The sequence below is a fragment of the Carettochelys insculpta genome, chromosome 25, assembly GCF_033958435.1.
Source record: "Carettochelys insculpta isolate YL-2023 chromosome 25, ASM3395843v1, whole genome shotgun sequence".
Lineage (NCBI taxonomy): Eukaryota > Metazoa > Chordata > Testudines > Carettochelyidae > Carettochelys > Carettochelys insculpta.
The window spans coordinates 16,283,456-16,307,243 of NC_134161.1; the positions used below are offsets into that span (position 1 = coordinate 16,283,456).

General features: G+C 44.6%; 1 protein-coding gene across 1 annotated transcript; it reads left to right on the forward strand.

Moving 5' to 3' along the window:
* Positions 1 to 2,525: 2,525 nt before the first annotated feature.
* Positions 2,526 to 23,588, forward strand: CHEK1 (checkpoint kinase 1). Its single transcript, XM_074976883.1, has 12 exons — positions 2,526 to 2,732; positions 4,021 to 4,244; positions 7,928 to 7,992; positions 8,089 to 8,158; positions 9,845 to 10,033; positions 14,825 to 14,929; positions 16,712 to 16,807; positions 18,052 to 18,160; positions 20,876 to 21,053; positions 21,236 to 21,367; positions 21,595 to 21,696; positions 22,414 to 23,588. The coding sequence occupies exons 1-12, from the start codon at positions 2,668 to 2,670 to the stop codon at positions 22,507 to 22,509; spliced, it is 1,431 nt and encodes a 476-aa protein (XP_074832984.1). The 5' UTR covers positions 2,526 to 2,667; the 3' UTR covers positions 22,510 to 23,588.
* Positions 23,589 to 23,788: the final 200 nt, after the last annotated feature.

Sequence of the window (23,788 nt, forward strand, 5' to 3'; positions counted from 1 at the left end):
AACTAAAAAGGGGAGTTCACCTGAGGAAGGGTGATCTGGATTTCCCCCACACGCTCAGGTAGTCAAGGTGTTTAGGGGGTATGCAGGGGCCATCTAGAGAGAAGATGTGGTGCAGGAGTATAGGCCATGGCTGCCCGACAGGCTCAGAGGTTAGCTTTGAAGGAGTCCATCTAGCTCCAGCAAGCAATAAATAATTTACTAATAAACCAGGCCCCCTCAGATGGAGCTCTCCTCCAAGATGTGGTCCAGTAGGTGAAAGTACTTGCGGCCAGAGGGCCGAGTACATTGATGGTAGGCTGCCTCCCCAGAATGGTGGCAGATGCCTCCTTGTGTTTGAACAAACTGCGCAGCAAGAGGCTTGGCCCAAAGGGTATTGGGCCAGCATTCTCGCCCCATTCCTATGTGGAAAGACACAGAAGGTGTACTATGACCTATCCCTCAAAGATGCATCCAGCTACCCCTGGCTTGAGGAAATCCTTGCATAGTTAGGGGTGACCATGGCCACCTAGGCCCAGCAGTACTACACAGGAGTACCAGGACCCTAAGCCCCTGTGGGCCCAGCTGTTCAAATTAGTCCACCTGGCACAGAAGTGACTGCACTCGGAAGAAATCCTGGAAATCCCAGACATCAACCAGATTGTGAGAAAACTGCTGCTAGACCTTTGGGCATGGGTAGGCCAATATGAACTAACCACTTATGATGAGGCCATGGCCTTGGCAGAGGTGTCTTGCCATGAGGGAATTCCCACAGCTCCATGGGTGGTGGTGGGTGGTTCCAGAACCAGGGTAGATCACCCATACTGCCCTGAGAGGTTTCAGCACCCAAAGGCCTGGGGAGCCCAGTACAAGGGAGGAACAAGTGTGAGATGCCCAAGGGGCATGGAAAAAAGATAGGGAAGAGAGAGAGAGCAAACCTGAAGCTAGGCCCATTTTTTCTGCCTGGAGCCCAAAAAGGAGCAATTGGTGTTAAGTATGTGGGGAGCTAAGGACACATTATGGCCCAATACCCCACCCCTTGAGGAGTCCATTCAATGCAAACAGTGATTGAGGGGGGGGAGGGAACCCTGTGTTCCTTACTCAGCCTGATGGGGGCAAAGTTACCCCTCACAACTTTACCAGGTCAGTCTGGGTAATGGGGAACGAGTACAGTGCTGGTAGATTCTGGGGTTTTGGTAGAACCCAGTCAGTTAATTCCAGCAGCCTGCACTGTGGTCACCTGCATTCAAGGGTCAATAAATTATTACCCCAATCCACAGGTGAAGGTAGAAAGCCAAGGCATTAGCATTAGGATCCAAGCCGGGGTAGTCTTCCACTTCCCCTGCCATGTCCTCAGTGGGAGGGATTTCCTGGGTTTCTATGCCCTACTCCCCACAGCAAGGCAGGATGGGGGGAAGTCCCAAAGAAAAGAGAGGTGAGGCAGAGAAGTACCCTGCCCCTATGTTTGTGGAAATGGCCCAAGAGCTGTTCTCAACTGCTGGGAAGGGCAGGAAATCAAGGAAACAGAGCGAGGCCGAGGCCTTGGGCACCTGCAACCTGTGGCAGGCCCAGAGAGCCACCTGCATTAGCATTAGCAAAGGACCCTGTGGCTCCCAGGGACAAGGTTCAGAGAGGCAGGGAGGAAAGGACCCCAATTTGCCAGAAGTCCCAGAAACAAAGGGGTGAGGGTGGGGGTGGGGTCCAGGGAGGAAAGCCCCCCCGCCCACCTGCAAAGGGTCCCAGGGCTGGAACCCGGAACGTGCTGGTGGGGTCTGGGTTCCCCCAGCAGCCCTAGGGGGTAGGAGGAGACTGGACACACCTAAGGGGCTTCCCCGCTACTGACTGCGGCCCTGACTGTGCCAATGACGAGAACGGCTCGATGATGCCCTGGCCCGCGCCCCCGAGAGAGCAGCAGGCAGGGCAGGGACGCGGTGAGCCTCTGCGGCGCCACCTGCGCTGCCATGAAGCGCGGGGCTGCCACAAAACGCACTTCCTTCGCGTGCTGTAGGGAGGGAGGTGGGGCGGCGGGACAGCCGGGACAGCCGGGCGGAATCGCCACCGGCCCGCCGCGTTCTCCCTCCGCACGCGAGCGGCGCCCAAGTCGCTGTGCCGGGCCGGGGCGCTGCTCTGCTCGCCCGCCAGGGGCCGCCGGGTGGCGGGGGAGTCCAGCTGCCGGCCATGGCCCCGAGCGTCCCTGTCCCCTGGCGCGCGGCGGGAGCTTCACACAGGCCTGACAGGCCGCGTCCCGCCCCCGCGCTTTGCCCTCACGCCTGGCGCTGGGACCCCGCCCCCACGGGAGAACCCAGGAGTCCTGCCCCCCCCAGCTCCCCTTCGCCCCCAGCCTCGCCCCGGCCGGCAGAGACCGAGCCCCGCCCAGCCTGCGCCCCCGCTTCGCACCGGGAAGAACCCAGGCGTCCTGCGCCCTGCGCCCCGCGCCCCCTCCGGCTCCCGGGTGGGCGGGAGCGGTTCCGAGGCCCCGCCCCTGCCTCGAGGCAGGTCCACGGCGCGCGCAGGGGGCGGGGCGGAGAGCGGCGTTTGGGCGGGAAAGGCTCCGAGGAGCCGGGCCGCTCCGCGCGGCAGGTGAGCGGCTCGCGCCGAGCCGGCTACGCCCCGCCCCTTCCCGGCCCGGCTCCGGGGCCCGGCCCCGCCCCGCCCCCTGAGGCCACCCGTCCCGCCTCGCCTCGCCTCGCCATGGCGGTGCCCTTCGTGGAGGACTGGGACCTGGTGCAGACCCTGGGCGAAGGCGCCTACGGCGAGTGAGTAGTGCCGGGCCCGCCCCTGTGGCGGGAGCGGGAGTCCCCGACCCCGACCCCGTCCCCAGCGCCGCGCCTGGCGGGAGTGTCGCCCCCGGTCGGCACGTCTGGTGCAGCCCGGCCCCGCGCCTCTCAGAACGCCCGCCCGCCTCCCCTTCCCGTGCGCTGGGCGGGGGAGCCCGTCGTGGCTCTGCGCCAGGTACCTCGTCGGCCGTGGGCTTTGTGGTGCGCGCTGCCGCGGTAGCCCTCCGCGGGCGCAGCGCAATGGCGCTCGAAGGCACCCGCTGCCCGCAGAGCCCACTGATCTGCAGCTCCTTTGCCGAGCCCGTCAGACCCGCTTGGGATTGAGTAGGCTCTTAACACGCTACAAAGGCCATTTCCCCTCTCTGGGTGTTCAGGTCTCCGCAACAGATGCTGCGGATGAGGCGCCCAAGCTCACTGGCACTGGCGCTCCTCTTGACAAGCTGTGGGCTGCAGCTGGCTGGCGCGTGCGGGCTGGCGGTGGCGCCCAGGTGGGGCGAGAAGGAAGGGCCTCTGGGAACAGCAGCTCAGGGATGCTCTGTCCCTATGCTCGCTTGCAGGCTCCACTCTAGCCGCTTCCGCTGGCTGAGAATTGTGGCAAGTAGGAGCAGTATAGGGTGGTGCCCACAAGAGCAGGGCAGCGCAGAACCATGTGCACACACCCCTTCCCATGAGCAGTGCCAGGTAGGGCCCCCCCCAATCTCCTGCCTATCTTCTGCCCAGACCCTCCACCCTCAGCCCGCTTCTGCACCCTGCCTCCCACCCAGGTCTCAAATACATCCCAGAGCTTAGAGAGCCCCACAAAATCTTCTAGTCCTGGACCTCCAGAAGAGTTAATCTGACCCTGGGATAAGCCCGAGCCTTGGGGCCCACTCATCACTTGGGGGCTGGAGCTAGAGGGCAGTATCTCTTTTTTCCCATATTCTCAATAGTGGGCTACATCTGAGGATTGTGTTTTTCTCATCACTTTGGGGACCAGGTAAGTGACATTTATTTTCTTCTCACTTGTATGTAGCCCAACTGATCTTTCTGTGGGTCGGTGACCCCTGCCCCATGAAAGGTTCCCCATCCCTGCTATAGTGTCAAGCCGCCATCCTTAAAGATCTTGGTTGCCTTACTCCTATTGATTTTGGTGGGAGTGGGATGCCTAAGTTCCACTAAGTGTATGGATTGTAGTGTTAAATATCAAACTAACTTTGCGTTCCAAGGTTCATGGAGTGCTACTTGCTTCATCCCTTGTAATCTTGCTTTTTTTCCTCCACCTCTTCAGAGTCCAGCTTGCTGTGAACAGACGAACAGAAGAAGCCGTTGCAGTAAAGATAGTTGACATGAAGCGTGCTGAGGACTGCCCAGAGAACATAAAAAAAGAGATATGCATTAATAAGATGTTAAATCATGAGAACATTGTTAAGTTTTATGGACATCGTCGAGAAGGCAGTATTCAGTATCTCTTTCTGGAGTACTGCAGCGGGGGAGAGCTCTTTGACCGAATAGGTACAGAATTCTGAATGCCTCTCTTCAGGCAAGGGAGGGTTTGAGGGCAACTCCCAATAATGGCTGCAGAACAGTACTGGAACAGCATAATTGTCTTATAAGACTAGAGGGGTTCCTTACTGTACTCTTTTGGTGCCACTGATCTCAGGGAAGGAGTCTGGGATAAGCTGGCTGTGTGCCTGTGCATATTGTGTGTTAGTGACTAAGTCATGACTAGAAGTAAAAGTTCATACCTTTCAAACCTTTACTCACCTTGCTTCAATTAATATGGTCTTAACAATTCAGAAATTCTACATATTTATTGCTATAGGTTAAATTAAAAGTAAAAATCTGGTTGGAGAACAAACAGGGTAAATGGTCTGGAAGATCTAATGTATGCAGATTGGCATTCCAGTGGTTACCAGATTAAAAATTCAGTGTGTCATGTAGTCCCCTACTACTGTATAGTTTAACTCTGCTTGTGCACACTATGAATAGCATAATCCTAGCAGATCATCTGTTACAAGACTGTTCATAGCCATCATTTTCACAAGCAAGGATAATTTCATTTAAATAAATAAAATAACTGCATGAAGCACCCCAAGGAAGGGTTATCCCAGGCCAATGCTTTCAACTTCTGTGGAATCTAAGCTTTCATTTAAAAAAATCTAGCTCTTATGGTTACAGAAGTCAGTAATCTTTTGAATAAGAACAATGTGGATGGAGGCAGCAGTATTTTTCAAAATCTGTAGTCAGTTCAGTAGTACCTTTGCTGGTGGTTGTTCCGATTAGTTTTGTCAGATGTAACTGATGCTATTCAGAACCTGCTTTATGGAACTGAAGCGGAAAAGAAAGACAGTTTCACTCTGCTGCTGGTTGGGAAAATTGTGAGTAATATGTAGATAACAAATACTGGTATTACTAAGGAGAACCCCAAATGTTCCTAAACATGAGAAAAATATTGTAGGCTGTTCCTTACGTCCATCAGGAAGATGGCTAAGTGGAAGCATACCACTGGTTGGGGCTGGTTTCTCATTTGTGTGCCTCCAAGCATTGGGTTCTTCCAGTTGTGTTACAGGTTTGCGGCTAGCAGATTTAATTCTATGGTACTTAGATGAAAGTGACCCTGAGTGTAATGGAAGAAGATCTCTTCTGATAGGAAAAAAGAAAAAGTCATGAAGTCAGAATTTTTAAAAGATATAATAAATTTTTATTTAAAAAAAAGCTTTTAAAAGGTAGTAGTACTCAGTGCTTTTGTTCGTTTAAAATTTCAGGAGTTGTGGCAGCACAGCTGTTATTGACCCTGGCTGCTAAGGTTGAACCTTCGGCTGGCATACATTAAGTGAAGTTTACAAGTCCTGGTCTGGTGTTTAGGCTCTTTTACCTTCAAAGTCCACTGAAGTCCTTTCCAAATGAGGAAGTTAGGTTAGGATGTTTCTAATATAGATACCACTAAGTATTTTGATGTCATCTTTATCATAAAGAATCTTTGAAAGGGTACAAAATTCTTTACATTTTTCTTGGCATTTGATTTTGTAAAAATCACTTGTCTACGAGTGGTGCGACCATATTTTTGTTGCAAAGAATGTGTTTTTAAATAATGTTTTGCTAATTGGGGAGTTATGTTTCAGAATCATTTAATTTCAGAGATTGTGCAGTTTGAAGTATGATTTAGAGAAAGTTTGTCTTGTAAATCATTAACCCACTAAAGCAGAAAAGCAGGAAGGTTGGGGATTGAAGTTGCACTAACCGAAAGAGAAATCTGCACAACAAAAATTGTTGTGAAGGTTTTTAAAATTAAATGTCTGTGTTATACATAGTTATCTATTTCTTGGAAGTTTTAATCATTATTTCCAACTACACAATGTATCTGCCATTTTTCTTTACTTTGTTTTTGCTCCCATTCAAATGTTAACTTCTGAAGCAAACCTCTAAGGAACGTTCTGATAAGTTGTAACAGTTCTGCAGAAGTAATGAACTGTGGTAATATATAGGAATTTTCAGTATTTTTGTAGAGAAGCCTTTTTTCACATGACAAACGGCTGGTTCCTTTTTCAGTTTGCATCTTAATATTAAACTTGCCTCTTACTTTTTTAAGCAGAAGAGCTTTTGGCATTATTGGAGAGGACTGGAGTATGGCCCTATCTGGAACTATTAATCTCACTCCCAATCATTTGATGGAACATGCAGGATCCTGGTCCCCCAGAGCATTCTATGCTAGTCCTGCACAGAGTTCTAGACTAGAGTTTGAGGCAACAAGTTAGCATCTAAAACAACAGTGGGGTACAGCCCACCAAGCCTTTAATCTGGCCTGCCCTTGTGTGTGGAGCGGCATCTCTCTAAGTGGTTAGCAGCTCACTGTAGTTGTCTTAGCTGCAGAGGAGGGGAAACAGCCAACGGGGACTGAGAGACTCTCAGATCCCCTACTCTCTCCTGCACCTAAGTCTTCTATCTCTAGCTCCCTTCTGCACTCAACCTCCATCCCAGATCCTGCACCCTCAGTGTGGTCCTTGACCTCTTACCAAAATCTTGGAGTGCCTGTCCCCCTTAACTATTGCCCACTTTGACCTAGAAAGTGGAAAATAGGCTACACTGGGACCCTATGGGCACAAGGGGTGTGTTGGTGTAGCACGTCTTACAGGATCTGGGTCCTAGTGTTTTGATAGTGTAAGATTTAAAGAGAATCTGTTGTGTCACTTGTGGTGCTTTGAGAAGCTACCAAAAAAGTAGTGTTTTATTTGAGATTAAATAGATGTGGATTCTGCATGTTACACTGCAGTGTAACTCAATTAACCATTCATTAAGTGCATTGCCTATAGGTACTGTTTCAAGACAAGTGAAAAGTAAGTGTTGAGCAGAGTATCCAGAAAACTTTTGTCAAATACAGGTTGACCCTCTGTAGACCAGCCTTCTCATCTAGCGACATCCATAATCCAGCATGATTTTAGTTAGCTGGACCACTTATCATGTACGTGGCCAAATTTCCTGTGGTCCCGTAAAGTTTTATGGCCACCCATCCTGGCTCTCACTGTTCTGTGTAGTTATTTAGCAGTAATTTACCCCTAAATGTTTTCTGAGAGCCTAGTAAGCAGTGGAAGTGTTGGTAATGTGCTAGACATTATAGATTTCCCATGGTGCGGCAAATTCTCTTGGCTGGTCCCGAGGGTGCCAGACAAGAGTGTCAATCTGTAGTTGCAAACACATAGTGCAGACTTTCCTTTCCATTGTTTGTTTGCAATGGAAGAAAAGTATTTTGGTATGTAGATTCTGAAAGACTTTTTATAGCTGCGGTGTCCAATACAGTCCCCACTCGCTAGATGTGGTCAATGGGAAACCATGATGTGGCGATTCAGTTCTGGAACGGCATGTGGCTCATGGAGCCTTTAAATGCGTCTCCTCCTAGAGCTGCATGCTAGTGCTGCCTGCCCGTGTGCACACACTATCCCAGCTGGCAGAAATGTGGTGTCGCCAGCGGTGGCAGCCCCGGCGGTCCCAATGGTTCATTTGGCCCTCGTGGTGGCTCCGGTGGCAGTGACTGTGCTGAGTCTCCGGCATTTATTTGTGAGGGAGGTGAGGGATCCTAGAGGGCATTTATTTGGGGGGCTGCCAGAGCCTGGCTGGGGGATGAGCTGTGGAAAATATAGAAAGATGCCAACCACAAGTGTGGCCACTTTCAGTTCCCATTGGACACCACTGTTTTACAGAGCCTGATATAGGAATGCCTGAACCAGACGCACAGAAGTTTTTTCATCAGCTTATGGCTGGCGTGGTAAGCGGCATACTTTATGCATTTATTTGAAGCTCCTTTTTCCAGTTAAACTAAAAGCATGATAGTAAAGCCTTGGTTTGTTTGTTTGTTTTTCAGCTATATCTCCACGGTATAGGAATAACTCACAGGGATATTAAGCCTGAGAACCTACTGCTAGATGAAAGAGGTAAATATAAAAACCTGACTTAATTTTCTCTTAAAATTTTGGTCATTGGCAGTATAGAGATGAAAATAAATACTGTCACTCTGTGACTCTGAAAACTGTCCTAGAGCGTATGTGGGTCCTGCTGCATTAAGAATAACCAAATGCAGTAAGTATATTTGTGCAGTCAGGGTTTGTATTCATTTTCTTATCCTGTGTAAATGGATGAATCAGTGTATTTTAGAGCAAGTTATTCTGGGTCTATGCAGTGAGCGGTCTTTAAAGGAACACACTTGAATAAGACTTAAGTTTTGTTAAAGTGTATTCTTACAAAATCCTGTAATCGATACAAATGTTTGCACGTACATGGAACAGCTTTTGATTGGAACATTTTTAAGACTGCAGTGTTTAGAACCAAAATGTTACAGCATGATACTATACTAGTGCATGAGAGTATAGTAATGAAATTACTAATGAAATTAATGTGTGTTTTTATTAAAAGTGAGGAAAACCAAAGCACTAAATAATTGGGCTATGGTGAAAAGTAAACTAGATTTTTAAAACTTTGTTTTATAACCATAGATGGCATTAGTAATAAAAACTTATTTTTGTCATGTCTAACCCAACTGTACTTTAAAGGGAGAGGTATCAGAGGGGTAGTCGTTTCAGTATGTATCTGCGAAAACAGCATGGAGTCCTCTGGCACCTTAAAGACTAACAGATTTATTTGGGCATAAACTTTCATGGGCAGAAAACCTGCTTTCTCAGATGCATCTAATGAAAGGTGTTTTTAGACCATGAAAACTTAAGTTCAAATAAATCTGTTAGTTTTTAAGGTGCCACAGGACTCTTTATTATGTAAGGAGAGAATATCTCTGCATAAACTGTTTTAGAGCAGTGGTCACCAACTGTCTGATCACAATGGACTGGTAGATTCTGGGGATTTTCCCAATTGATTGTGATCTCCAGGGCTGCCCCTAAGGCAGGCTGCTGGCATTTTTACAAAAGCAGCTGGCACAGCCTCGTGTAGAGTTGGTGGTGAGAGGACAGGAGACCCAGCATGCTGTTGCTGCCTGCAAGCACTGCCCTCCACAGTTTTAATTGGCCAGAAATGGGTACCTATAGCTAGTGGAAGCTAATGGGGTGATGCCACCAGAAAGAGGTAGCATGTGGAGCCGTGTTCCTCCCATCTCCCAAACCGACTGGCCATGGTCACCTTGGCTCCTTCCAGGACAGGCATGAAAATCAACTGGGAGGTGCTTGCAATAAGTGCTGCCTGATGGAAGGCCACAACTCAGCCCCCATTCCCCTCCCATAGCCAGTGCCTCCTACCCACTTCTACTCTGAGACCCCTCTGAGCCAGCACCCTATGCCCCTCCTTTACCCCAACACTCTGCTCCAACCTGTCACCCCTTCCTGCACCCCAACCCTCTGACCCATGCTCCTGCAGGACCCTCAGCCTCTGCCCAGAGTGTGCACCCTCTCAGATCAATAGTATAAAAGTCTGTGATCAGAAACAAGAAAGCCTGATTCTCACTTTTATTATCGTCCCTTTTTGTTGCACTTTTGGCAAAGTAAAGTGGACCTTAGAGTGCGAGTACATGTGCTTATCTCTGGTTTTATCTAGTTTTAATGTAATACAGTCTTTTACTAGAAACAATGAAAATACCTTGTTACACAATACACTTAACAATTTTTCTTTTTGCTTAGATAATCTCAAAATCTCTGACTTTGGTTTAGCAACTGTGTTTAAACACAATGGTCGTGAGCGACTGTTAAACAAGATGTGTGGCACTCTCCCATATGTTGCCCCAGAACTGTTAAAGAGAAAAGAATTCCATGCGGAGCCAGTTGACATTTGGTCATGTGGGATAGTACTTACTGCTATGTTAGCAGGAGGTAGGAGATGGTAAATTTCTTCTCCCTTGCAAACTATGTCATAACATGTATGTTTACTTCAGCTTCATGGTTTCATGGTTTAGGATTGCAGCACAAATGCTCATAACCTGCAGAGGTTTAAATAGTTGACTTCAAATCATAGAGGTGGTCTTGGTGGGGCAAGTAAATGGTGTATTTCAAGTATTTTCACAAACTTTCATATTGTGGTTTAGCTTTTTAGTAGATTCTTTTAGGAGTCATTGGCCATGGACCATCTTTGTTCTGTTGCAGCTATAGTACAGGTTGATCCTTTCTAGTCCAGAACGTTCTCATCAAGCAACATCCATAATCCAACATGATTTTGATTAGCTGGAAGACCACTTTATCATGGTTGTGCCCAAGTTTTTTGTGGTCCGATTAAGTTGGTCCCAGCTTCCAGTCCTGGCTGTCATTGTTCTGTGCTGTTGTTAGCTGTAATTGACTCCTAAATGTCTTCTAAGAGCCCAGTAAGCAGTGGAAGTTTTGGTGGTGCTGCCAGACAACGCTGACCTCCTGTCATTTGGCAAATTCTCTCATTCAGCACTGGTCAGGTCCCAAGGATGCCAGACTAAAGACATTCAATCTGTATATTGTATTTGGTTGTAACCCTGTTTACCCTTATGGGCTGCATATTGTAGCTCTGTATTACATGGGCTGCATCCATGCAAGGTGTGAAGTACCTCTCTTGCCCTTAGGATGTCCCATGACCCACAGCTCTGGGCTGATTGGACTGTAAGTAGGCCACAGATTGAGAACTACTGGTATATATGTAAGTGGGAGAATGTTCCCACTATTGTGGGGAACTTTTCTGACCTAAAAATTATCCTGGTGAAATGAGCTAGCAAAATGATCTGAATGCTCATTTCTGCTTTCTTTGCCCAGAAGCTTGCCTGACCACAAGGTCTTGCCTTCCATTCTTCTGTGTGGCAGAGTCCTCAGAACCCCAACAAGGCTGGGCCCAGGATTCCTTAGGGGCTTGACCCTCAGCCTTGTCATGTTCCCTTAGGGCAAGGGCTGTAATGTTCCCGCTCCAGGGTGATTTATTTGCATTGGATGATTTCCTGGTCCACTGATCATTATGTATAGTTGAAAGCAAATAGAATCGTAGAATCCTAGGGCCGGAAGAGACCTTAGGAGGTCATCAAGTCCAATTCCCTACCTAAAGCAGGACCAACCCTAACTAAATCATCCCAGCCAGGACTTTGTCAAGCTGGGACTTAAAAACCTCTAGGGACTGAGATTCCACCACCTCTCCAGGTAACACATTCCACTGCGTCACCACCCTCCTGGGGAAACATTTTTCTTAATATCCAACCTACACCTGCCCCTCTGTAACTTGAGACCATTGCTCCTTGTTTTGCCTTCTATCACTACTGAGAACAGCCTCTCTGCATCCTCTTTAGAGCCCTTCCTCAGGAAGTTGAAGGTTTATTCTACTCTTCTGTAAACTAAATAAGCCCAAATCCCTCAGCTTCTCCTTGTAGGTCATGTGCTCCAGCCCGCTAATCATTTTGGTTGCTCCCGGATGGACTGGGTCCAATACAATTTTTTGAACAGCCGTCAATTTTGAAAAAGGAGAGGGGGGGAAGCGGGAAGGTTAAAGGAAAACTAGTAACCTCACTCTGGGGTATGGGACATCACAGCCAGCCATTTCTGGAGTGTGAGGAACAAACTGAGAAGTTCCCTTACAAGTCCCAGGCCACCTTCTCAGACCATTGCTGGGCTGCAGGGATGCTGCAGGTCAGACACGCTCATGAGCGGTAGTCAGATACCTTCATGCTCAAAGTGACAGGACTCTTCCCAGCATCAGACCCCTTGTGTTGTCTCTTTGGATTTGTGATCCCCCTCTAAGTGTGGTCTGCAACTGCAAGGTCTCTTGGCTGGGGTTGTCTCCCTATGCTAAGCCTGCTGCCTAGGGTCTTCCCTCACGCTCCCAAGCTGTTCACTCTTTGCTAGGGAAGTTGACGATTAATTGGTAAGCCTAACCCTAAACAGATGAGGCTTACTGGTTATGATTGACTGGTAGGGGCTAGAGCAGTCAGCCGTGGGCAGGAGGATGCTCCAGCCCTGTGGGGCTGCTGCAGATGGGGGGTGGCTTGGGAGGCTCCCAGGTTAGGCAGCTGTGCATGAGAGCTGCGTGGGCCGAGCTGGGGTGCCTCCCACCCATGATGGCACCGCAGGCAGAGATGCTCCTGCTGGGCTGGGGCAGTCCGTGTCCCCAGTGTGCCTTGGGTGAGAGCACTCCAGCACGGCCAGAGCAGCCCCTGTCCATGGCAGGTTGGCACTGCCTCCTCAGCCACTTCCCTCTTGTTTAACTGGTTAACAGATTAAACAGGATTTTACATCCCCCATTACCTCTCTGCTAACAGATCTGACCTGCTACCTGGGCTGCTTTTCTGGCTCTGGCTGGTGCAGCTCTGCTTCCTAGCTCAATTCAGGCTCTTGCTCTCTTTAGCTGGTTCCACTCTATTCCGGACAGTTCCCGCTCACATGCGGTCTAGACTCCCCTGGCATTCTGCTAGCCCTGCCAATCAGGCTGACCTGGAGCATTGACCTCTTTTGTTCATGGGGACTGTCAATCTCATCTGATTTTTCCATCTACCTCTACCCCTTTCTTTTGGTATTGGGAACTAGACAGCCAAAAACCCCCCACTAAGGGGCCAACAGTCCACTTACATATGGTCACGTGAAAAAGTGACAGTATTATTAAGGAGACAAGATGAAAATAGTCCAGCCTTCATAGTTCTGCTGTGGCTTCTTGGTTATTTCCCTTTTTTATATGCTGTGTTTTGTTCTTTGTTTCCTCATCTTGGCTTTAGGGCTGTCTGTTAGTATTGCCTTGTGTTACTTGTGGTTCCCCCTACTGTAACAATCTTTTCAGGTTCTGCTTTTTGTCTGTTCTGCTTTCTTGTGGTCTTTCAGATTTTGGAGTGACCTGCTAATTTGATTGCAGTTTTATGTATACGAAAGAAATGCATGACAAAATGGCATGAATCAAGTTCATGTACCCGTGACATGGTATGAAACAGCAGGGGCTTTTTTATAGATAATCAGGAAGGCCTAGATAAATGTTGGCTTGGGCAAGCAGAAAATATCATTGTGTAGACTAGCTTCAGAAAGGTAGATGTGTTAGGCTCAGCAGAAGTAACCAGGAGTCCTGTGGCACCTTAAAGACTAATAAATATATTGGGTAGCCAAATCAGACATCAAGAATGGTAATATTCAAAAACCGGTAGGAGAGCACATCACTCTCCCTGGACGCTCATTAACCGACTTACAAGTTGCTATACTTGAGCAAAAAGCTTCAAAAACATTCTGCCATGTGAAACTGCTGACCTGGCAGTCCTATGCAGACTTGACACCATCAGAATGGGTCTAATAGAGATGGAATGGCTAGCTGCTGAAGAAAAGTAATTTTCCCCCATTAGGTATTCTCACCTTCACATCCACCCTGATTGAATTAGCCTTACGGTAATGTAACACTTGCTTCCTTGTGTGTATGTGTAAATCCCGGTCATACTGAAGCTTCTGCTTCATGCATCTGATAAATTGAGCTGCAGCCCACAAAAGCTCATGCCCTAATAAATCTGTTAATCTTTTCAGGTTCTGCAGGGCTCCTGATTGTTTTTATTGTGTAGACTGACAGCTTCACCATTACTGTAACAGCATTTCCATGGATTACTAGAAATTCCTCTGTAGTTCCATCTAAACCAGAGCTGGAAAGAATCATTAATGCTTCTTGGTGCAACTTTACAAGCTGCTTTACTTGTGTGTGGGGTTTTATTACGAGGGACTCCTTGAATGAAAACCAGGCCTTTGCTTCTCAAATGTTAACTCGCTTCTGCTGCTCTGTGAACTGTCTTCTGATTTTAATAAAAGACCAATAAATTCTACTCTTGCACCAGTGTAAGCTGCTTCAGAAGTATGAATACATAAGGAAACATTCCAAACTCCAAATCTTCCTTTTATTCTGTATTTATAAAACATGTGGGTCACTAACTTAAAACTCTATTCTTGAACGTGACTGTCTTACTATGCATTTTACACTGATGCATAAGTTACAATAAAGATCTGCATTGCGTAGCTATATGGCTCTTTTCATGCAGGGTATAAAGATGAAGTGAGCACCCTACTTTATTCTTCCACTGCATTAGGTTTTCTCCTTGGTTAGGGGCTTGGGAAGTAATTCTTCTGACTGATCAGGCCCAATGTTGTGTACACACTACAGAATTTGTGACTCAGCAGTCTTTATCCTGCTTGGACCTTGTGAGAGTCAGTCAGCATTTCGGACATTGGATGTAGAACTATCCAGTCATGATGAGCACCCTCTCACCACTGCAAGCAGGCAGTATTGCAGTGAGCCCTCTGAATGCTTTAGTTAGAACCCTTACCATTCTTTCCTAATGTGCATTGTACAGAATTAGTTCTGTTTGCCAAGTCTGCTTACTCACTAACCTTACTGTTACAGCAGAATTTACCGAGGTTTTTGTGGCACATGTTCATTGTAGAGCTTCTGATTACCAATTTACGAGTTTGGGATATTTTCTAAACGTATATATAAATGATGTGGGTGTATTTAATTATATTTTTAGTATAAAAATCAGGAATGAACCATCTTCTTCCCTTTTCCTTATAATGAAATTCACTTAGTTCAGTGGCAGAGGTCTCTACCCATCTTTCTCTTTCCCCAGCCCTCCTAAATTTGTAATCCTTAAACTTGAGTTCAGAGGTGTATAAATGATTGGTACCTGGCTTTTTTTTTTTAATTTGCAGAATTGCCATGGGACCAGCCTAGTGACAGTTGTCAAGAATACTGTGATTGGAAGGAAAAGAAAATATACCTTCCACCTTGGAAGAAGATTGATTCTGCACCATTAGGTAAGATATCAGAGGGCTGACTGAGTTTTCTGTTTTTCAATAGGAAATTATGTCTCTAGCAGAAAAAAGTACTGAAGTTGTGCATGTCTGTATTCAAAAATCATTTTGTCTAAAGGCTAGATTCTGTCAGGGAGACTCAATCTGGCCTTTGTATGGTAGCTACCTGAAAAAGGAAAGTGGAATAGTAGTGCTGTCTTGTTCTTAAGCAGACTGGTAGGAGATCCTTGGTTGACATGACTGTGATGGCAATAGGAAAAAATTATTTAGACAAACGTCTAAAGATGTGGGACCTGACTCTGTGGCTACATATGTTTTTGTCTATACTTCCCAGATGAAAACATTTCTATTATTTAGTGTAGCTGTGTGCCAGCACTGGGAGAGGGCTCTTCCAGTCCTTTAAAAGCAAAAAAGCTCAGTAAGGAGTATAGCTGGTAGTGCTGGTAGCCTGTCTACACTGGTGCTTCATAGCGCTGAAACTTGCTGCACTGAGGGGGATGATTTTTTTTACATCTCTGAGAGACATTTACAGCAAATGCCACTGTAGACAAGACTTTAGCTTTCCAAAACAGATGTTCTGATCTTGTACTGTTTCACACCTACTTTGCATAGCTGTAATGACTTTTTAATCTAGTAAAGAATTGGGGCCTGAGGTCTGTTCCTGAAATAATTTCCCAAGAGAATGCCCAAAAGTTATGACAATATGGCATATATACAACTAAGCTGTGTTTTATTATTTTTGAGTAATGAGCTTATGGTCACTTGGTAGTCTGTGCCTATCAAACTTCAGTCCCTCCCCATCTCATTGGACATTACTTTTCTTCCTTATCCTGGAGCGACCTAAAACTCAAGGTACTAGATTTGTTTGCTATTTTACTTTTGCCCTAGACCTTTCTGCTTGAAAGCCTTCACAAAGGTGGATTTGACATCTCCGTTGGCAAGTTTTTTTTACTTCAAAGGCTCTGTATGTTGGCTGCAGCCCATGTGCAACACAGACTTTGGCGCCTGTTCAGTCTATGGGCAGGTCTTCACTACATGCGAGATCAACTAGGTCAGGGTCGCTCTTCCAGGGTTCAACTTTGCACACCTAGTAAGGATATGCAAAATCAAACTATCTGGGGTCAGCAGTCAACCCCTGTGCTTTTCAAAGTTTCCCCTCTCCCGTCAACCTCCCTCTGCGAGGACAGCCGTGTAAGTCAGTAAATCGATCCTAGGTATGCAATTGCCATGCCTAGAATTGCATACCTGCTGTCTACATTAATGTCTAGTGCAGGCCTGGCCTGAGTCCACGTTATGAAGTGTTGCCATGGCAGCATTTTAATGGTTTAAGTGAAAGTATGGTGGCGGCACCAGTGCTGGGAGAGTGCTCTCCTAGTACTCTGTGTAAAGTACCTCAATGAGAGGCATAGCTCTGAGTACTGTTTACACTGGTGCTTCACAGTACTATAACTTGTGGTCTCAGGGAAGTGTTCTTTCAAGGCCCTGAGCAAGAAAGTTTGCAGTGCAATAAAATGCCAGTGTAGACAGCCCTCACTCACAAAGTTGGTTTTCATTTTAGGCCTCCCACGTATGACTTGACTTTAACTTGGTGCTATTTCATGAGTGATCAAAATATGGATTTGATCGGGTTAAGAATGATGAACTCTAGGACTTGGGGATGACCTTGATGTATCATTATGAAACATAATTACCTAAGGAAAACATGATTTATTGATCTAGAAATTCATGATCTAGGAGCATGGCAGTTAATTCATTGTTTTGTCTCTATGAATGTAATTTTTCTAGCTTTGCTCCATAAAATACTAACTGAGAGCCCCACGGCAAGGATTACCGTTGCAGACATCAAAAAGGACAGATGGTACACCAAACAGATGAAAAAAGGTAAATGCCTGTTCATGTTTTGTACGATCAAAACAAAAAAGCAGTCTAGTAGCACTTTAAAGACTAACAAAATAATTTATTAGGTGATGAGCTTTTGTGGGACAGACCCACTTCTTCAGACCATAGCCATACCAGAGCAGACTCAATATTTAAGGCTACTGGACTGCTTTTTTGTTTTGATAGTATGTAGACTAACATGGCTATCTCTCTGTTACTATTCAACATGTTTTGTACAATATAGACAAATAGCTCAAGTGAAGGATGAGAGTATGTGCTGGGATAAAAACCCTGTAGTTAATAGAGACTACTTCAAGGCAAGAAATTCAGAGTTAAAGTTAAATTTAACAAGAAACTGAAACAAAACCTGGCAATTAACAGTTGGTGCAATTTACCTTAATTCATCCTCTGGATATATGTTTGCATCCCAGCTTCCCTGCTCTGTGGCTGGAGTATCAGAAGGTACACTGCAGAGTATTGGTTTTAAAACTTCCCTATGTATATTTGAGATTGTGTGGTATTTTTGTTATCTTGTTAACCTTGTGTCATCTCATGTAAGTGCTACAGTTTCATGATCTGTACCTCATACTTACATATGTGGGCATGTTAGGTCGATGTAATGATGCTCTTATAAGTGGTTATCTCACACATAATCATAGGAGAAGTTACTGAGTGCTATCAACACCTCACAGGAGGGGTCTGCCCTTAGCAACCAATGGGGAACATTTTCTTTTCTAGGATAAGATCTTGTGAAATTGCAAAGCATTTTTCCCCCTGTGAACATAACCGTAAAGTAAGTATCAGTAAAACCAGCATAGATTTAAGGCATTCTAGTTCCTGCCTTTTCTAGTGAGAGGATACTGGTTTGGATGAAAAAAGTAGTAATTTTTTTATTTTACTTGAGACATTACCATAGAGGCAGAATTTTTCTGCCCCTTTGGTGTTCTTGAAAACAATAATATTTTAAGGATTTTTTGTTCTTGGCAACTGATCTAGTTATTCAACAGTTAAGATTTCTATTTCTACTCAGTGATATTTACCATCATAGTCTCAAGTATTGCAGGTTACTGAAACACGAATGGAAAAAAACAAACAAGGACAATGATTTGTATGACCATTTAAAGGCTGACCTAACAAACCTAGGTATTTTTAATAGGAGAGGTCAGCATAAGTCCAAATATTTTAAACCCCTGTGGACTCTTGGAATGACTTTTCTAACCCATCTGATTTTTGTCTCCTTCTTTTAGGTGTGAAGCGAGCTCGTGTCTCCTCAGGGGGCCTTTCAGACTCTCCAGGTGGCTTTTCTAAGCACATTCGGTCCGATACGGACTTTTCGCCAATGAAGAGTGCACACAGGTCAGAATGCTTGTATTTTTGTTTTCAGCGACTAACACACAAGGGACTCTAGCCTGATATCCCCTTTTGTTTCTAGATGCCTGTTTTTTAAATCAGAATGCTAGTCAGATGGGGATATATATAATTCAGGGCTATCAAGTATTAAAAAAATTAATTGATTAATCATGCTGTTAATACAATAGCATTTATTTAAACATTTTTGGATGTTTTCTACATTTTCAGGTATATTGATTTCATTTTACACACAGCACAGAGTGCTCAGTTCTCACTTTATTTCTTTATAACTAATATTTCACACTGTAAAAACAAACATAGTATTTTTCAGTTCACCTAATACAGATGCTGTTGTGCAGTCGCTTTATTGCAAAAACTTACAAATGTAGAACTACATACAAAAAAATAACTACATTCAAAAATAAAACAATGTAAACCTTTGTAGCATAAAGTCCACCCAGTCCTTCTTGTGCTGCCCTAGTACCACCATACAGGGATTTCTGCCACCCTGGCCTCATTTGCTTAACAATGACTTCCTCTTTCTGAGTTGTGATGAGGCACGATGGACTCTTCTTTTTATGGAACCACTGCTTCAGTCTCCAGCAGTGATTCAAGTGATGAAGTAACAAAAGAAAAACAAGAGTTGAAGATATGTACTTGAAAATATAACAGTTTTCTTTATGGTTTTTCGAGTGTTTTGGGCAAGAACAAAAAGCCTAAATATCTGCTATATCAGAGTGTTATCAGGTGGAAGCATCAACCCTAATAAATTGACGGAATACTTGGAAATATTTTGCAAGGAATGCAGAGGGAAACCAAAGTCATTTTGCAGTGCTAGAGAAAAGAACTTTTTCATCAATCACTGCAATTCAAGCTCAAAAGTAATTTGAAGTTACTTATCATACTGCACAGGCCAAGAATCCTCACACAATTGGACAGAGTTTTTGATTTTTGCCAGTTGCAGTTGATTATGTTGGAATATAATGTGTGAGAAAACTGAGGCCATTTTTTTCCATTAGCACTTGTGTCAGCAAAATTTTTGTCACCAGGTGTGGGGGAAAAAACACAGCCCTGAACAACACTAGTTATTCGGACATAATCATTCATTTACACAGCTGTCCTTCCAGCATAGCTACTGCTACTCCCAGAGACAATTTTATTATCTTGACAATAGAGATGCCTGTCATTGGCATAACACAGCAATGCAAGCCATCTTGCAGTGGCACAGCAAGTGTAGACATGACCTGAGGCAACTCAAAACCCTACCACTCTCCAGCAACACAGTGCAGCAAAGGATTGAGGTATTAGCAGCAGAGAAGGAAAATGTGCTAGCAGAGCATCTGAAAAACAGTTGCTTTTGCTCTGCAAGTTGATGTGAGCACTGAGGGCTGTGATGCACGTATCTTGAACTTTGTGAAAAAGGCATGATGGTGGTTCTTGAAGACATTCTGTTCAGTCTGTATTCCTGGATATGAGACAGCACAAGGAATGCTCCATATGTGATTTGACTACATGGAAGACAAAAATGTACGTGTGAGTTTTGCACAGATGAAGCTACGTCTCTTGCAGGCCACAAAGAAGCTTGCTCAGTCTGCTGTGTGGACTCACTGCATGATTCACAGAGAGCAGCTGGTATCTAAAGTTCAGAGCTAAAGTGACATTTAATAGTTGGTCTCATCTGTTGTGATCTACATTGAGACCCAACTTCTCTAAGCATGTATTTGCAAACTCTTCTAAAATTCGGGTCTGATCTTGATGTTTTTCCACTCAGAAGCTCATTTGCATGCCAATGGTCACCAAAAAGTGAATGTTTATTTTTTTTCCTATGCGACCAAAGGAAGATGTACTTTCTTGTCTCTGTCACAAACATATTTGGGAATCTGAATTGAACAAGCGTCTGCAAGGAAAGAACACCCATGTCTTCCAGATAAGAGATTGAATCACAGGATTCATTTTCTGGAAAAATAATCTACAAAAGACACGTTATGAATCCATACTGCAGCTTTGCAAGTTCTTGGCTGACACGCTATTCAGTCTTCAGTGCAGGGGATGGCTGAGCATCTTGGCTGGTTGGAGGAACAGTTTGCATCTTTTTTTGCTGACTTGGACATGACAAAGTGTGATGGGGTGCAAAACCCCTTTCAGTGCAAGCCTGATGCCATGGATATCCCAGCAGCTAAAATGAAAAGCTCAAATAGTTCCTACAATCAGTTCTTGCAAGGAATATTCTTGCTCAACTTTCTCTACCAGAATTCCATTTCATTGTGAAGAATAAATATCGCACATACTCAACACTTGCCTTGAAGTTGAGAGCCATTTGTGCATGCATATTTGTGTGAGGTGGTATTTGGCGCACACATCCATCTAATCTGCAATATTGAGCTACTGTTGATACCATGTCAGAGATTAGAAGTGCAGTTTCTACAGTGCTGTTGAACTTTGAAGATCTGTCACAGCGTGCAAGCCCATGTATCACCTGAGCATTAAATAACAATGTGTAATCCTTGGATTCCTTCATTACTGTTTTGTTGCTATCTATGGTTACAGGAAACCCCTGACAAGTAAGTCTCAAAACTGTGGTCACTCAGGTAAAAACTTCGGGAACATGTATATATAAGGTAGTTGGGCATTACATTGGGGTGAACGTCACAAGAGAAATGTAGCACTGCTGTAATGCACTTTATTAGTAGTATGACTAATTGTGTTTTTTCCATGTTTCAGTGAAGAAAAGGTGGGGTACTCTACTTCTCAGCCAGAACCTCGCACGGGCATTTCCTTGTGGGACAGCAGTCCAACCAATATCAACAAACTAGTACAAGGCATCAGCTTCTCCCAGCCAGCATGCCCTGAGCACATGTTAGTTAATAGTCAGTTACTTGGCACCCCAGGCTCATCACAGGTAATGTTTGAAAATGCTGTACTCATTCACCTTTGTTGTTCACAGCAGCTGATAGTTTTGTTCTTTGGCTGCTAGACTGTAATTTTAAAGCCAAGTAAATTGGAAGAGAGTTATCCATACTTTCAGCTGAGACAGGTAGTTAGTTATCTATGGAATCCATATCTTTGATCTCTAATCTGCAGAACCCATGGCAACGACTTGTGAAGAGAATGACCCGTTTCTTTACAAAGTTGGATGCTGACCGCTCTTACAATAGTTTGAAGGATGTTTGTGAGAAGTTGGGCTATGTCTGGAAGAAAAGCTGCACAAATCAGGTATCTGTAATTAAGTTAATGTGTCTGATTCTACCTGGCAAATCCTATAAAATCAGATGTAACATTTTAATCAGATGTAACATTTTCTGAACCAGCATGAGACCTGTAAATGAAATCCCCAGTCAGACTCCTGTAGTGTAGTTACTAGTGCACCATGAAATGAATATAGCGCTTGTAGCATGTGAAATATGTCCTCATAAAAATTTTCTCTGTCATTTGTCTTCAAGGTCACTATATCAACAACTGACAGAAGGAATAATAAACTGATTTTCAAAGTGAACCTGGTAGAAATGGAGGACAAGATTTTGGTGGATTTCCGCCTATCTAAGGTATGCAAAATAAGCCAATGGACTTTAGCACTGGAGAGGTTGGTATTAGAGGCAAACTGGATCAGCTAGCATACAATAAATCTGCATGTGCTAAGGGGATGAAATGATAACAAGGCTAGGGAGAAGGGGCTTTTGCATGGGCAATATGTCTCTATCCATAGAGAGAACCTACAAAATTAGACTGAAAAGCCTTGTTTACTGGTGCCTGAAACCTGGGCGCTCATGCTGAATGCCTCGTGCAGTGCAAATGCTATTAACACTCACTGTCTGGAAATTCTCCTCCTAGTTAGTTAGTATGGAGAGCTAGTGAGATGGCAGACTTGAAGGCCCTCTCAGTGAGTTATGGGTCTACAATTCAAGATAACTCCCAATTACTGTTTTACACTCAAGTTTATGCTCTCTCAGCTCTTGCTTTATGCCTAGTTATACAAACAAAGGTTTGTTTTGCTTTCTTCGCCATGCATTGTCTATTGTTCAACTAGGCTTCAGGCCTGCTTCATCTGGGCATGTGTTAACGATTCTGAACAAAGACTATGGTCAGAAACTTGCATAGTATTATTGAGATCTTGGCTCTTTAATGAATATAAAGATTGAAAAGGAAAAAATAAACTTGCTAGAGCCTCTCAAATAGCCAGGAGTTCCAGCGTTCCTGTTCCTTTCTTGTTTGTCTGCCTGTCTGCATGTGGTCCCCAAAGTAATTCTGTTTTTATTACCTAGGGTGATGGGTTGGAGTTTAAGAGGCACTTCCTGAAGATTAAGGGGAAACTTAATGATATTGTGAGCACCCAAAAAGTATGGCTTCCATCCTCATGATCCACCTGCCATTGGGAGTTGGTTTGAATTGGATTCGGCTACACTGATCTAATTTTTATTTTTATTCCACATGAAGAATACCTGTGGTTGCCAGCATCTGAGTCACTTGCAATGGAAATTCTTGTTTGTTTAGGGATCAGTCTTGACACCAAGACATTTCCTCAGAGGGCAGGTTTGGTGTATATCCAGGGCCTCCCAGACAAATTTGGGAGTAGAGATCACGAGGTGTTCCTGATTGTGGTAGGTTAACTGGTGACATGTCTTCCTATTGCTAACTACTGATATGAGTGTTTTTTTCCTTTGCTGAGTCAGCAGACCCTAATTCATGGGGATACTTTATGCTTCTGTGAGAGCTTGACTGTTCTTCTGACTTAGAGCATGCATCTTGCCTCAAGGCTGCTTCAGCCACTTACTTATGCAGACCTTTGTTTTTGGGGCAGTGCTGGAGACCACCTTACTGCATTGTTGTATCTTCAACTTTTAAGTCTATTTGAGCAATAACTTGTCTGTTTACCTTTTTGTATAAAATTTGATGACACAGGATGAAGAGGCCTAGGGATGATGTGTGTCTTGTAATTTCATGGAGTTTATTATGTCTTTTCGGCTTTTTCTTTTATGAAGTGGTTAAACCCAATGCACTAGTTTTCATGTATTGTTCATTTGTAGTTTTACGTGTGGCAGGCTGAGGTCTGCAATGGAACTGTACAGATAATGTATTAACATTTCTGTTCCATTTATCTTGTTTTTAACTATTCTTCCCTCTTCAGTGTTTTGTAGTTTTCCTATCATTGGAAGGTAAAATGAAACCTGTTAAATATAACAGCTTATGATGAGAATTTTCTGGAGGGTAGCAGGACCTCTTTGAAATAAGAAATTACCCTTTCTCTTACTCGCTTCTTGGAACCTAAAATTCCAGCACAGTTGGGCAGTTATTTTCTTTTGGTGGTACATACCTTCTTTGTATTAAGGACCACTTGCTTATGAGTAATCACAGTCAAATGTACAATGATGTGAAGATAAACATGATCTGTATAAAATTTTGCAAAACTTTACAAAATAAAGTGTTGTCTCAATTTGAAAGAAAGCAAATGGCTGCCTGGTGACTCCTGGACAGAATTCTGTTTGAGAATGGTTTGCTTCTTCTATTAGTGAACAGAGTATCCAGATAAAGCCAATTGTTCATTCCCCAAAACACTACTTTCCAGCTGCTCCCCCTTCCAGCATCTAAGGTAGCCCCTTTTTGGGCTCTATTTCTCTATTTTAGTAGGAAGGTAAGCAC

Excerpts from the sequence above, each read along its gene's own strand:
- CHEK1 (XM_074976883.1), top strand. The coding sequence starts at position 2,668 with ATGGCGGTGCCCTTCGTGGAGGACTGGGACCTGGTGCAGACCCTGGGC. Across the intron at positions 10,034-14,824 it reads TACTGCTATGTTAGCAGGAG|AATTGCCATGGGACCAGCCT; the intron begins GTAGGAGATGGT and ends TTTAATTTGCAG. Across the intron at positions 21,368-21,594 it reads AGAAAAGCTGCACAAATCAG|GTCACTATATCAACAACTGA; the intron begins GTATCTGTAATT and ends TTTGTCTTCAAG.